At 33.1% G+C, this 14,033-nt stretch overlaps 1 protein-coding gene across 1 annotated transcript; it reads right to left on the reverse strand.

Annotated features, from left to right (window-relative positions):
• Positions 1-3,880: 3,880 nt before the first annotated feature.
• Positions 3,881-4,655, reverse strand: LOC110265250 (zinc finger BED domain-containing protein RICESLEEPER 2-like). Its single transcript, XM_021108153.2, has 2 exons — positions 4,028-4,655; positions 3,881-3,942 (listed from the first exon to the last, which is right to left on the reverse strand). The coding sequence occupies exons 1-2, from the start codon at positions 4,653-4,655 to the stop codon at positions 3,881-3,883; spliced, it is 690 nt and encodes a 229-aa protein (XP_020963812.1).
• Positions 4,656-14,033: the final 9,378 nt, after the last annotated feature.

Here is a 14,033-nt window from a genome sequence, read left to right on the forward strand (position 1 = left end):
TTCTTCGGTAGTTGTCGTGAAGAGGCTGTGGCCTCAGCTTTCCTTTTCAGAGGCCTCTTGGGAGAGCCCTCAGCAGTAGGAACCGCTCGAATAACAGAACTCTTGATTTCTTTTATGTTACGACTGTACTTAGAATAATAAGTAGCCCACAAGTCAAAGCAAGATTTTGTAATGAATGAGCTACGATCATAAACAAGATAATTATAGCCCTCTCTTTGTTGTTGATTCTTCGAGAGACAGACATCAAGCTCTTCCTTCGAAGCCAAAGTGACATGGTAAAAGGGTTTGCTGTTCTTGGGGAGTGGAGTTGGGATAGCCTGGGAGAAGCCTAGTTGTCTGGCTGTATAGTGAGCAGCGTACAGAGTGGCTTTGAAACGTTCCTTTTTATGTTGAGGTAGCCCTGTTGGATTCACTTGCACAGCTAGTAGAGTTGCCCAACTCCTATTGGCAAGTTCATTCTCCTTGGTGTCATTGGGGAAAAGAAGACGTTCGAGCCAGGCAGGACCACAATTTCGACACAAAAAAGGGGCGAAATTGAGGTCCTCGTTATGGAAATTTTTACAAGAGTGAAAAAGGAAAAAAATAGCCCAAAATCGGTTCTCATCTGATTGAGCTTCTGGAAAATTTGGTTTGAAATTAGCTAATCGAAAGCCCTCGATATGTTGTTTGTCTGAAACGCCACCTCCGGGCTTTATCATATATTTTTTGAAAGTGGCATTAAGCCAGAGTTGGAGAAGCCAGAGAAGACCTCCCGTGCTAATCAAGTAATTGCTTCGAAGACAGTTGACAAACTGGACAAGCTCTTCGAAAATATGCCCTAGAAGTAACTTGGCCAAATTGAGGTTGTTCCCTTCATGAAGGAGGGCAGTAAGTGGAAGGAAAAGCTTCTGCATTTGAACACTTCGAGAGTAAAAGATTATTGCATTCAACCAATAGAATAAAAGGCCACATGTTCATCATCTATAACAGGGTCATTTTCTGCGCCCATATGGTGAGCAATGAAGTCACTGTAGGAAGTCATAGAAGCAATGCTGTACTGCCGTTTAGGTTGCATATCAGAAGTAAAATCTGGAGGGCTAATTGAGAGCCCTGTAATGGCAGCTACATCGAGGAGTGACATACCAATCATCCCACAAGGAAGGTAGAAATTGTTGGTAATCCTATTCTAGAAATGGGTTACGGCCCCAATCATCCAAGGATGTGTTGAAGGAGAAAAGTGAGAAAGCCGTAGAAGATCTTGAATCCCAAGAGCCCCCCAGGTAGTGTTCTTCACTAGTGCAAAACGCTCATGCCAGGCCATAAAGTCAGTTCCACGAGGGGTGAGTTTAGGGTTATTCCTAAAGGGTTTTTGATTGGTAAAAAAGGAGATATCAAGATCTTGATTAATCAACAAGTCTTCCCCTTGAGCGTTTGGGAAGTAAGGAAGTCGCTTGTTCGCCCTTTCTAAACTCTCGATGGGACCAACAAAACAATGGGTGTCATCACCCACAGTGAAGGGGATAAGGATTCTGGGGTCATCAAGTTGGAGTAATGGGTCATCAATGATTTCATCATTGGCCTGGTTCAGCATGTGTAAGGCTGGAGGAGCCGGTGGTGGCACCATAGGATGCTTGCCCTTGTCCTGAGCAACAACGTGAGATGAAGTAGCAACCATTGATGAGAAAAGAAAAATGAAGGGTGAAAAATAGAGGCAACTCAAGAAGGAAGAATGCAAAAGATATTGAGAGAATAAGAATTCGAGAAAGTTAAGCAAAGATGGAAGTTTTGAATTTAAAGGGGGTTTTGGCTTAGCCATTATGCAGAAAGAATTCAAAGAGAAAAGATGTAACTTTGCGAAGAAGGCGAAGTGGTGGAGAGAGAGATTGTGAATCGTGGCAGACGTGTCAAACGGGTCAAAATTAATGGAGAAGGTAAATGGCAATTATGATCAGTTAAAGTGATTAAAGACTGGATTAGGATTAAGTATTTCATCTTCCAAGAAATGACTTCGAAAGCAAACACATTAATCTTAGGGGGCAATTTGTTAGTCAAAATAATTATTTTTGAAAGGTTAAGCTGATTCGAAATGTTGGTAAAGTGTCGGAAGGAAAGCAGAGGCCAAAAAGATACACGTACAAGCGTTAAGTGGAAGTTATTTGACACGGATTCGATTTCGATACTTTAATAAATCGAGTAGTTACTCGAATGAGGAATTGAGCATTTTCTCAAATGAAGAATCAAGCGGTTACACGAATGGGGAAGTTGAAGGCTTTCTCTAAATTAAAAATTTGTTGGTAACGCTTATGGGTAAAAGAGCGGGAACGGTTACCCAGAAATCCGCACACAAGGAAGCATCGTGCAATTAATGGTCGGTTATGGAAGTGAGTTATAAATATTAGTGAGTCTTAGGAAATCAAGGTTGGAACTTTTTTCCAAACATACACTCAAGCACACTCACATCCCAGCAAATTTATGAGTCTGCCTTCGAGTTCGATTTCTGTAGGGTTCCTTCCATTGTCTTCACTTTTCAACTTTACAATTTCTGCAAGTTTTATCTTTTCCTGTTCAATTTATCTTCAGAGCATATTTTAATTTCATTGTTAAATTTACATTTCAGTACCCTTATTTTTTCATGTCAAAAGTCCTTTGACCCAGTTGAAGGCATTTTAATCGCTTTATTTAAAATTCAATCCAAGCCATTTCAATTTCAGCCAGTTTTACTTTTCAAAATCTTTATCTTACGCTTTTTTTAGCTTTTGCACCTTCTAAAATCATTTCATTTCTTAATGCTCGTCTAATGCAAGGACCTTTGATGCACTTATAGAAAAACTAGTACCTGCAAAAGAGGAGTAGGTTTCGCTCCCAGACCATTAGAATCGAACCACCATCGATTTGTTAAAAATCGACAAAACATATGATGATTATTTTTTTCTTCCTGTGATTTATTTGCAGTGAGGAGAATGTATATTTACTTTGCAAGAAGTTGTACACTGATGGAATAGCCAATGCTGAAGGATATGATATTTTTGCTGTTTTCATTTCCAATGAAAAGAAGCAGGCATGTACCATGTCATATACATTATTATTTATTCTTAGTCTTAGGGGAGATTTGTAATTTGCTTGCTAGTTTTCTTGTTCAAGGTGATTCACCTTACCTAGTAACTTTAATTTTTTTCCACACAAATGAAAAGTGGAGGAAATATCCGACTCCACTCGACCCTCTCATTCGTTCCAATAAAGCCAAAGGATAAAAGGTAAATTTAACTAACTACTACTCTCACCTTCACTCTGGCTCATTCCTCTGCATTTTTGTCTTCATGCATTTTTTTTTATTCAATTCATTTCACGTGCTTAAATGATAATGGGGGATGAGGATTATGGATAAAGTTTTGAATTTTGTGCTAATGGGTAATTGAGTCAATTGCAAATTTGAAGAAATGTGAGCTGAAAAGTGAAGAAGATAGAAGTAAAGGAGACTACTTTCAGCTTTAGGTTCTAATTTTTTCTTTATATATGTGTGTGTTAGTTGTTTCTAGGGGTGGAAATGGGGCGGGTAGGGGTGGGATTTTTCCCTATCCGACCCCGCCTCGCCGTCCTGTTACTCATATACTACCCGCCCCATCACTACCCGCAGGTAGTAAATTACAGAACCTGAACCTGCCCCTGTGGGTACCCGCCCCACCCTACCCGCCCTTATAAAAATTAAATATTTTAATTTTTACCTATTCATATATAAATTAAGACAACTTAAAATTCATAGATAAATTAAAATACAAACATAAAATTCATACAATGTTATTAGCTTAAATAACTTGAAATTAAAAAAATAGTATTAGATCACTACAAATTTAACATCATAATAAAGAAATTACAATATTAGATATAAAAGAATCTTCAACCCTTATTCTTGATCATTTTCAACATCTTCATCATCATTAAAAGTTTGCAAATCAAGATTTAAACCTGAAAATCAAAAGAGATAACAATTAGCAAATTAATTGGTACTATTCAAAAAATTAGCATAAATGAAGATTAAACAATATATCACCTTTACTTCCCAAAGGTGCCCACAACCAACTTTGGCCACACATCAAAGCTTCAATTATGTCTTGTTTGAGCTTTGCACGATGAGGAAAAATTACACGACCACTTGTACTAAAAGCATATTCAGAGGCAACAGTGGATACCGGAATAGCATATATATCCTTAGCTATTTTTGCAAGAACTTTAAATTTCATCTGATTGTTCTTCCACCATTTCAAAACATTAAAGTTATGATCATTTGGAGGATGAATTTCCTCCTCAAGATAATGATCAAACTCAATATTTATATATGAACTCCTTGTCATTTTTCTTCTTTTAAGATACACCATATAATCATCACCCCTAAATAAACTTGTATTTCCACCTTCATTAACTTCTTTTGTACCAACACCAACACCGACATGTGACACATCAGAACTCATTTTTTGAGTGTATTCATTGACCAACTCATTACACAACTGATGAATTCTATCAACTTTCTTGGAGCATTCTGTTGGATCTGGATATATTTTTTCAAATTGAAACTCAACCCCAACCATCTTGTACCTAGGGTCTAAAATAACAGCAACATCCATAATGCCATGAATTTCATCCCAATACTTTTCAAATTTCTTGTTCATGTTAGATGCCATATTAGCAATTAACGGATTAGTAGAAATTTTTCATTCATCCAATGACACTTTTATTTTACAAACCAGAGTAAAATAAAGATTATTAGTTAGAAATTTAGACTCAAAAAACAGTTGAGTAACATCATAAAACAACTTCAATCTATCACATATTTACTTTGCAAGTTCCCACTCCTCATTACTTGGCACAGTTTTATATTGGGGTTCCTTTTGCCTTAACCTAGGAAAGACAGCTTTATACAACAAAGCAGTTTCTAACATTAAATAAGTTGAGTTCCATCTAGTTGCGCAATCAAGAACTAATTTCCTAGTAAATGAGATCGCTGTTTTAGCACACCAACTCACAAAAGTTTCATTCCTTTTCTGTGTTGCAGTCTAATACAATACTCTACTACGAATCTTTTCTATACTTTTCTTAACAATACTTAAGCCATCCTTCATAATCAAATTCAATATATGAGCACAACAACACATATGTAACAATTTACCCCCCAACATCAAGCATGAAGAATCTAAATGCCCCAACAGTCCATCTATCATAGCATCATTAGTAGAACAGTTATCCAATGTAACAGTGGACAATTTTCTATCAATGTTACATTCTAACAATATTTTCATCAACGTTTCAGTGAGAACTTCACTTGCATGGGGACAAGGAACATAACAAAAGCTGAAAAGATTAACAAACATGCATGCATTTTTAGATTAACGAAACTCAACATATGAAAACAACACAATGTATAAAAGTTTATAAAAATTCTTAAGGTACCTCAATAGGCGCATATGCAACTTCCACGAACTATCAATATAGTGAGCCGTGACAACTATGTATCCTTTTTCTTGGTTAAAAGTCCACATGTCACTAGTTATTGCAACTCTACTATCATTTTCATCTAGTTGAAGAGTTAACTTCCGCTTCTCATCCCCATACATCTTCAAGATGTCTTTTCTGACGGTGTTTCGACTAGGCATTTTAAATGTTGGTTGCATTGAAGCAAAAGCTCGCCTCAATCCATGGTGGTCCACACAACTCATATGATACTCATGCAAAATAATCATTTCAGCGATACATTTCCTTGTAAATGAAGGATCAAACACAAAGCCATCTTCATTCACCTTTTGCTTTTGTGATTATTTTGACAATGATTCAACAATTGATGATTGCCTAGAGTTTGCCACTTTTATTCTTTTACAATATCGATCCACATGATTTCTCAATGACTTGGTACCATTCCTCGGATTTACACTAAGCACACTCTTGCAAAACTTGCATTTCGCCTTCTATTCACCTTCAACTTTCAAACGATCAAAATACTCCTAATAAGCACTCTTAACATGAGTCTTATTGTCACCTTCATTAAGAGTTGATCCTTCTGAAGTTGAGACATTATCCGTTGCTTGTGGAGTTTCTGAAGTTAGATTAGCATTATTTTGAACTTCAATTTCATTATCATTAGGAGCAACACTGTTGCTTTGTGTGTCTTCTCTAGCATTACTAGCCATGAAGTAATTTGAAAACACCTATATCAATAAAATTAAAATTAATGAGGGTATAAAATTAGCATAAATTATATCATAAATACATAAAAATCAGAATACACAATTGCAAAATCAGAATAAAATCAAAATTAAAAATGCATAAAAATGATAATTCAAAGCATAAATGCACAAAATAATAAATACATCTACTGATTTTTTAATATTTCTTTGTTCCTAATATAATAAGCTCACACACTAACCTCCTGTTACTGGTGTAATTATACTAGGCAAAATTTCCATTGCACAAGTATATTCTAAACCATTAAATTTCCATTGCACAAGCATATATTGAAATGTGATTGGAGGAGAAATTGGAATGTGATTTGATGATCATCCAAATTACCTGATGATGCATGACTTCGTCAATTCATAGAATCAACAATTCCATATTAACAATATTTTAAACAAAACAAATTATATCTAGAAGAATGTCAATTATTATGTAATTATCAAAACACAAAAGAAGAAAACAAGCTTTATTTTGGTATTGAAAGAATTAATTAATTTACTAAACCATACAAGAATTTTGGGAACCTTAAAAACAAAATTAATTTAAGTGTTGACACTCCTTGTTGAAAGTCCCTATTCAAGCAAATTAAAATTTTGTTTATCTTATTTCTACGAGTACAGAGTGCTTATAATGTTATAAATCAATACTTAATATGTGTAAATCAATATATGCTTGTGCAATGGAAATTTAATGGTTTAGAATATCTTTCAAAGAAAAAATGCACAAAAATCAGAAGTTTTAGGCAAAATTTAGCCAAATTTATTCAACCAAAAACTGCAAAATACCAAAACATATAAAAAAATAGTTTTAGGCTTATTATGCCTTATGCCAAGCTGCAAAATAAGACTGAGAAAATAGCCTCTGTGAGCTTTAAAAATGTCCATATATAAACTCTTTTCTACATGATTAACACTATTACACTAAGCGTATTGCTCTGGTCTTTATTCTTAACAAAAGAAACAGAATAGTTTGTGATTCTCTCCATAATTAGAAAACCATGAGCATATTTCCTTTCATAAACCAAATCATTCTGCTCCTTCAAGGGTCTATTCAGTACTCAATGACAATTGTAAAATCAGAATAAAATCAAAATTCAGAATAAATAAGAATGATAAATCAAAACCAAATATGCACTTCTTCTTGTTCTTATGCATATAACCAATCAACAAAGAAGCCAAAACAGCTTCAATTTTTCAAGCTTTATTCCAACTAAGTCTGATAAATTGAACCAACAAACATATTGTTCCCTAAATCAAGCTGTTTCAACCCACCAAACTTAGTAACAAACTCAGAAAACTTCCCAAAGAATCTGTTATCACCCAAATCAAGAAACTGAAGACTCTTACAAGAAGAAGAGTTAGGCAATGCAGGTTCTGAAACATTCTCATAGAAGGAGTTTCCATAAACCCTAAGAGAAACAAGTCTATCACATAATTTCCAAATTAAAGCAGGAATCTGCCCAGTCAAAAGATTTCATGCATTGAATTTTAAATGATCTTTTGAGCATCAAAATTAATTTTAGTTTTTGCTTAACTATTTTAACATAAAACATAAATCATAAAAATTAACTTAAAAAGAAAAACTGAAGAAGCACAGAAGCAGTAAGTAGTAAGCGAGGAGTGCTTAGTGCTTACCAGTCACCAGAGAGATGACGAGGGATGAAGGAGGGACAACAAAGACCAGAGACCACAGATTGGAGAGGCGAGTCGGCGAGGACAGTGACGGCGAGAAGCGGGAGCGACGCCGACGTGGGGATCTGGTGAGGATCTGAGCCCTAATTCCTAGGGTTGGTGAGCGACGGCGGCTGTGACAACGCTGACCGGCTTACAGCGACGGAACAAACTGTGACAGCAAGTCGGCAACTGACTGGTGGTCTGGTGTAGCTGAACCGAGGCTATGGTCCTTGGAGAAGAGATGAAAAAGTGACAAAGTGAGTTTGCCTAGGGTTGGGAACTAAAAGGGAGTGACAGTAAGAACTAACCCTAATTTCTAAAATTTTATTTATATATATATATATATGCACTCCAGGGCGGGTAGGGTGCGGGTTTAGCCTGAACCCGACCCCGCCCCGCCCCGTTCATCAACCCTCCACGATTCAGACTCGCCCCGCTCTAGGTCGGGTTTAAACCCGCCCCGACCGGGTAGGGGCGGGGTGGGTACCCGCGGGTACGGGTACTACTGCCATCCCTAGTTGTTTCAGATACAATTAGCATAGAAATTAAACTGTCATTTCTTACAATAATAGTAATTTTGAAGGTGAAAATGGTGCTGGGGCATGCAGGTTAAAATCTGAAATGGGAAGGTAATAGAAGTGGTGGCTTCAGAGAAAGGATTTTATACTGTTGGAAAATGATCTCTGCAAAGTCACACTTTGGTTGATCTTCTGCAACAGCTAAGTCGAGGTTTCGTTAATGTATGTATTTTTCATGCTGCACTATTTTTTTGTGTTGGTTGTTTTCTGGTTACTAATCATGAACTTGTTGCTGTAATGGAACATATTCATGTTTTAAGTTTTTACATTTTCTATATTCTGTGTTGGTTGTTCTGTAAATTTTAAACAAGCACAATTTTGAAATTCAAGTTTTCTTTTGAAATCCTTTTAAATAATTTTCTGATTGGTGCAGGCATATGAATCTTTAATGAAAGCTTTCTCTAAACATAACAAGGTAATATTTATACCAATTGATTTTATTTTTACTTTTAAATAAAAAAGTGTTTTTCTTTTTCTTTTTCTAACAATTTTATCTCGTTCAGTTTGGCAATCTTCCATATAGATTCTGAGCAAATACTTGGCTTGTCCCTCCATTTGTTGCCGAGTCACTTTCAAACTTTCCTGCCCTTCCTGATGAGGACAAAAGCTGGGGTGGTAATGGTGGTGGCCAAGGTAGAAATGGTGAATATGAGCTTAGACAATGGGCTTTAGATTTTGTAGTATTGGCTTCTCTTCCTGCAAAACTGAAGAGGAGAGAGTGGTCAGAGATAAAAAAGCTTTCCTGCTGCACAGTTGATTTGTTGATACCTCGATATTCATAGCCATCAAGGCAATACAACATGTCATGGAATCCAATATAAAGAACGAATCAAATTCTCCAATTTCAATTCTACATGAAGAGCGCGTAGAAGACTTGTCAGTTGTTGTCAAATGCGATATTCGCAACGGAAATAGAAAGTATGATTCTATATCTAATGAATCCAGTTTGCATAAGGAGGATGTTCAGAAGAATTTGCTCAAAGGTTTGACTGCAGATGAAAGTGTAATTGTTCATGTAAGTTGTAATCCTATCTAAGAAATTTGCAAAAGAATCAGAATGAACTTTGCTTACTTTCAGTTTTGCACTAAACTTGTACAATGATTATTGATTAATGAAAGAGTCTATAAAAATTTTATTTTGTGAATATTTGAATTTAATAAAATATTTTATGTTGAGTAATTAATTTTAGTATAGTTATATTGTGTATAATATAAAATAAAAAATAGTATAATATAACTAAAAAAATATTACTAAAGATTTTTTGTAATATTTTTTAAGTGTTACAAAAAATATCTACGGTAATATTTTTCTAAGTGTTACAAAAAATATCTATGATAACATTTTTCTAAATGTTACATAAAATATCTATTATAATATTTTTTAAGTGTTACAAAAAATATCTATAGTAACATTTTTTAAGTGTTATAAAAACTATCTTTTGTAACATTTTTACTAAATATTATTAAATCTTTGAAAAAATGTTAGTAAAATTCTTTAATGACATAGAGTATATTTAATATTTGTTAAAATATTACTAATATATATAAGTAACATTTTAATACGATTTAGTAATATTTTTTAAATATTAGTAAAAATTAATTATGTAGTAATGATATATATTTATAAATAGTAAAATATTTATCAATATACATTCACTCTTTTAAGTATCTGGTTAAGAATGACCAGATTAATTTACATCTATCTCATCACTATTGCCAGATTAATTTACATCACGACAGATAGAGCCTACTAGCAAGTAGTAACACGGTAAGTGCTTGTACCTCGATGGTTTTCACAGTTTAAGTATTTATTGATTTTGCCTTTAATAATATTAAGAAATTGAAAATTTTTAAAATAAATTGTATTTCAATATTTAATTTTTATTATAAATTCAAAAATTAATAACATTCTTATAATAAATATTAAAATTTTATCAAATGAAAAAAAGAAAAGGATATAAGATTCGCGTTATATTTTAATACTTCTTGTATAATGAACATTTTATGCGTTAGCTTTCTTTGTCAAAAGCGCTTTTCGAATATGCGCTTTCTAATCAAGATACCAAACAATAATAGGTACTACATGAAAAGTAACGACATGTAAATAAATAGTTTTGAAAGAGTGGTATATTGATAATAAATTTTAGAAATTGTGGCATATTATTAAAAAGTCAAAAGAGATAAAGTGAGTGGAAAAAAAAAAAGAAAATTCTTTAATTTAAAAAAAAAAAGACAGATTTTATTTTAATTATAATAAAAAATATTACATGATATATTTTAGTTGACAAATTAGTAATTAGTGATAATATATGAGATGGTGGAGTAAGTGGAGGAAGAAGAAATGTAAAAAAGAAAAGAGGAGAAAGGAGAGACCTTGATTTTGAAGAGATATTTTAATTTTGTTCTTGCTGAGGTTTGGGCGCTGTATAACTTATCTATCGGTGAATACTTGTAAGCTCTCCGTCAAGATGAGTTATACGTCGGTAAGGAGAGAACAAAAGGGTGGATATCTGCAAAAGACACTCCGACGCTCAAGTCAGTAAGTGTTTAAGAGGTATAAGAATAATTTTATGAATATAGAATGTAAGATATGAAATAGAAGTTATCACGTATTGTGTGTCTATAATAATTCTATGAATAATAGAATGTAAGACATGAAATAGAACTTATAGAACTTATCATGTGTTGTGTGTCTATCTTGAGATATAGAAAAATTGATGAAAGATATTCATGTTATGACCGTTTAGTCGTTAAGATGGAAATAATGGTCATTAAGTCGGTAATGAAGATGTCAGTTATAAGCAAAGAATGAATGATAGTTAACGCCAAGTTATAACTCATAATGCACAATAAAGACCGAGTTATAAGATGACGAATCACAGCCCCCAAGCTTTGTTTGCCGATCATATGATCCAGGCTTAAGCTTAAAATAAAATGAGTTATAATTCGATTAAAATATAAGTGAATGATATGGTGAGCCCCCAAGCTTAGTCGGGTTATTATGTCGGCACTTATTCAAAAAATAATTGAGTGATAAAAGTCTTCAATCAAGATAGTTGTATGAGGGATATTTTTCCGCTTAAGAACAATTTTAGCATTTGATTGTATGTGAACTAAAAAATTCAAAAATAGATATCCATTGACGGAATTGATTATATGATCCGAGGATATAATGGTTAATTGTCTTAGAAAATTTTCCGGCCCACAACAGCTTATTGATGAATTTCTCGCTCGCTCAAAACAATTAGTTATTGAATATTTACAATTTATAGTGAAGGTTATACGACATGAATAAGATAAATTGAGAAAATGAATACCTTGAAATGTGAAAGAGTTCAAAGTAAAAGAGTTCAAAGCAAAAGAGTTCAAAGTAAAAAAAATATGCCTTGAAAGTTGATAATTGTAGAGAAGAAGACAACATATATGAATGTCATACATGTCAAATGTGAATATCTGAATTTTGTTTTGTAGGACATGCTTTAATTTGATAATAAAACAACAAAATAATAGTTATTGAATGATACATTTAGTATAATATTTTTAGCAGTTACATATGACGAGGGATATTTCTCGTGTAACAATAATAAATTTTGAATGTTTGCACGTATTTTTGCTTAACTTTTTGTATTAAATCAATAACAACATAAAATTAATAAAATGAATAGTGCAATAGTGATATATTGCTAGAGAATAATATATAATCAATCAAATGAGACATAGAGCTATTAGGATTATTTTTGAACAATTCAATTTTGAATTTAAGTTCATGCAAAAGTATATTTAAATTTATAAATGTGGTAAGAAAAATAAATGAAGTATTGATAATAAAATAAATAATAAAAATTGAAATAGTATTAATGAAAAATTTTATTATGAGTTTTGAAAGAATTCAATTACATTCCAGACTTGGACTCATTTAATTGTATAGATGATAATAATAAAAATAAATAAATATAATTTATGAAAAAAAATTAGCATGATCGTGTGAAAATTATAATGCCATATAGAAATGATATGTTTGGAATTTGTTCATGAGTGATTAATGAATTCATATATAAATTGAAATTAATAAACATGCTTTTAATTTGATGTTGTAGTTTATCAAATGTTAAGAATGATTTTTAAATTTTTTTTTATAGATATGCAGACCTTGATTTTGGAGTATAGAGAGCAAATTTAATAAAACTTGAATAATAATAATTATTCAGGAATGTTTTGAGTATAAAGAAGTTTTTGCGCAACTGGAGTATAGAGAGCAAAACATGTTCGACAAGTGTGATACATGGATAAGAATAGCTAATGCAAAGAATAAATCATGGTACGTTTGGATTTAAAATGACAATGATATATAGGGAGAGGTTTTATCAACGCTCTCATGATAATAGATAAGAAAAAAGTAAGAGATGAGGCTACTGTGTAGTAGATGATCCCAAGAGCTAAAAACAAAATTATAAGTGATTATATAGTAGGTTTTGTACTCTTTCCGCTTTTGGTCAAGAATAAAAAAGATAGAACATTGCAAGTAATTAAAGAACATGAAATTAAAGAAATTTTGTATGTGACATTGATAAACTACTATTTCATAGTTTATTTTGTATTAAATTGAGTGGATTTTGTCAACTATTTTCATACTTATTCATATAATTTGCATGTTTTTAAGCTTCCTTCCTAATTTTGTGCTACGATTGAAAACATGCTTCTTAGGCCTTAAAATCGCTAATTTTTAATCCTCTTTTATTACCATTCGATACCGTGATACGTGTGTTAAGTGATTTCAGAGTTAATAGGGCAGGAATGGCTTAGATGATGGAAAGGAAGCATGCAAAAGTGGAAGGAACACAAGAATTTAGAGATTTGAGAAGCTGGTCTCCACGCGTACGCATGGCTGATGCGTACGCGTGACCAAGCCATAACCAAATGACGTGCACGCGTGGCTGACGCCTACGCGTGGCCAGTGCAGAGTCCAAGCGACGCGTACACGTGGCTGACGCGTACGCGTGATGAGCGTCATGTGCCTCAGTAAAATAAATTCGCTGGGGGCGATTTCTGAGCTGCTTTTGACCCAGTTTCAGGCCCAAAAATGAAGACAAGAGGCTACAGAGTGGAGATGGAAAGATCATTGGAATCATTCATTCATACACACATTTTTAAGTTTAGTTAGATGTAGAGTTCTAGAGAGAGAGGCTCTCCCCTCTCTCTAGCTTTTAGGGTTTCTTTTAGTTTTATTTCTTTTCAAATTCAGATTTCCATCTTGCTTTAATTTAGTTTCTTTTCTACCTTTTATTGTTCTAGTATCTTAGTTTATCTTCTATTGTTGATTTCTTTATTTTTCCAATTTAGTTTATGAACTCTTTTTGTTAGATTTAATTTCCCTTTAATGCAATTTGAAGTATTTCATATTTATGGCTTCTTTCTTTAATTGTTAGTTATTGATTCCTTGCATGTATTAGTCTTATATTTTACTATCTCTTATTAATTTTCTATGTTTTTATTTTGTACCTTCCAAGTGTTTGATGAAATGCTTTGTCAGATTTAATTTTAAAATAGATTTTTGTGTTCTTGACTTAGGTTGATGGTTTGG

The sequence above is a fragment of the Arachis ipaensis genome, chromosome B8 (genome assembly GCF_059453495.1).
Source record: "Arachis ipaensis isolate K30076 ecotype BB chromosome B8, ASM5945349v1, whole genome shotgun sequence".
Lineage (NCBI taxonomy): Eukaryota > Viridiplantae > Streptophyta > Magnoliopsida > Fabales > Fabaceae > Arachis > Arachis ipaensis.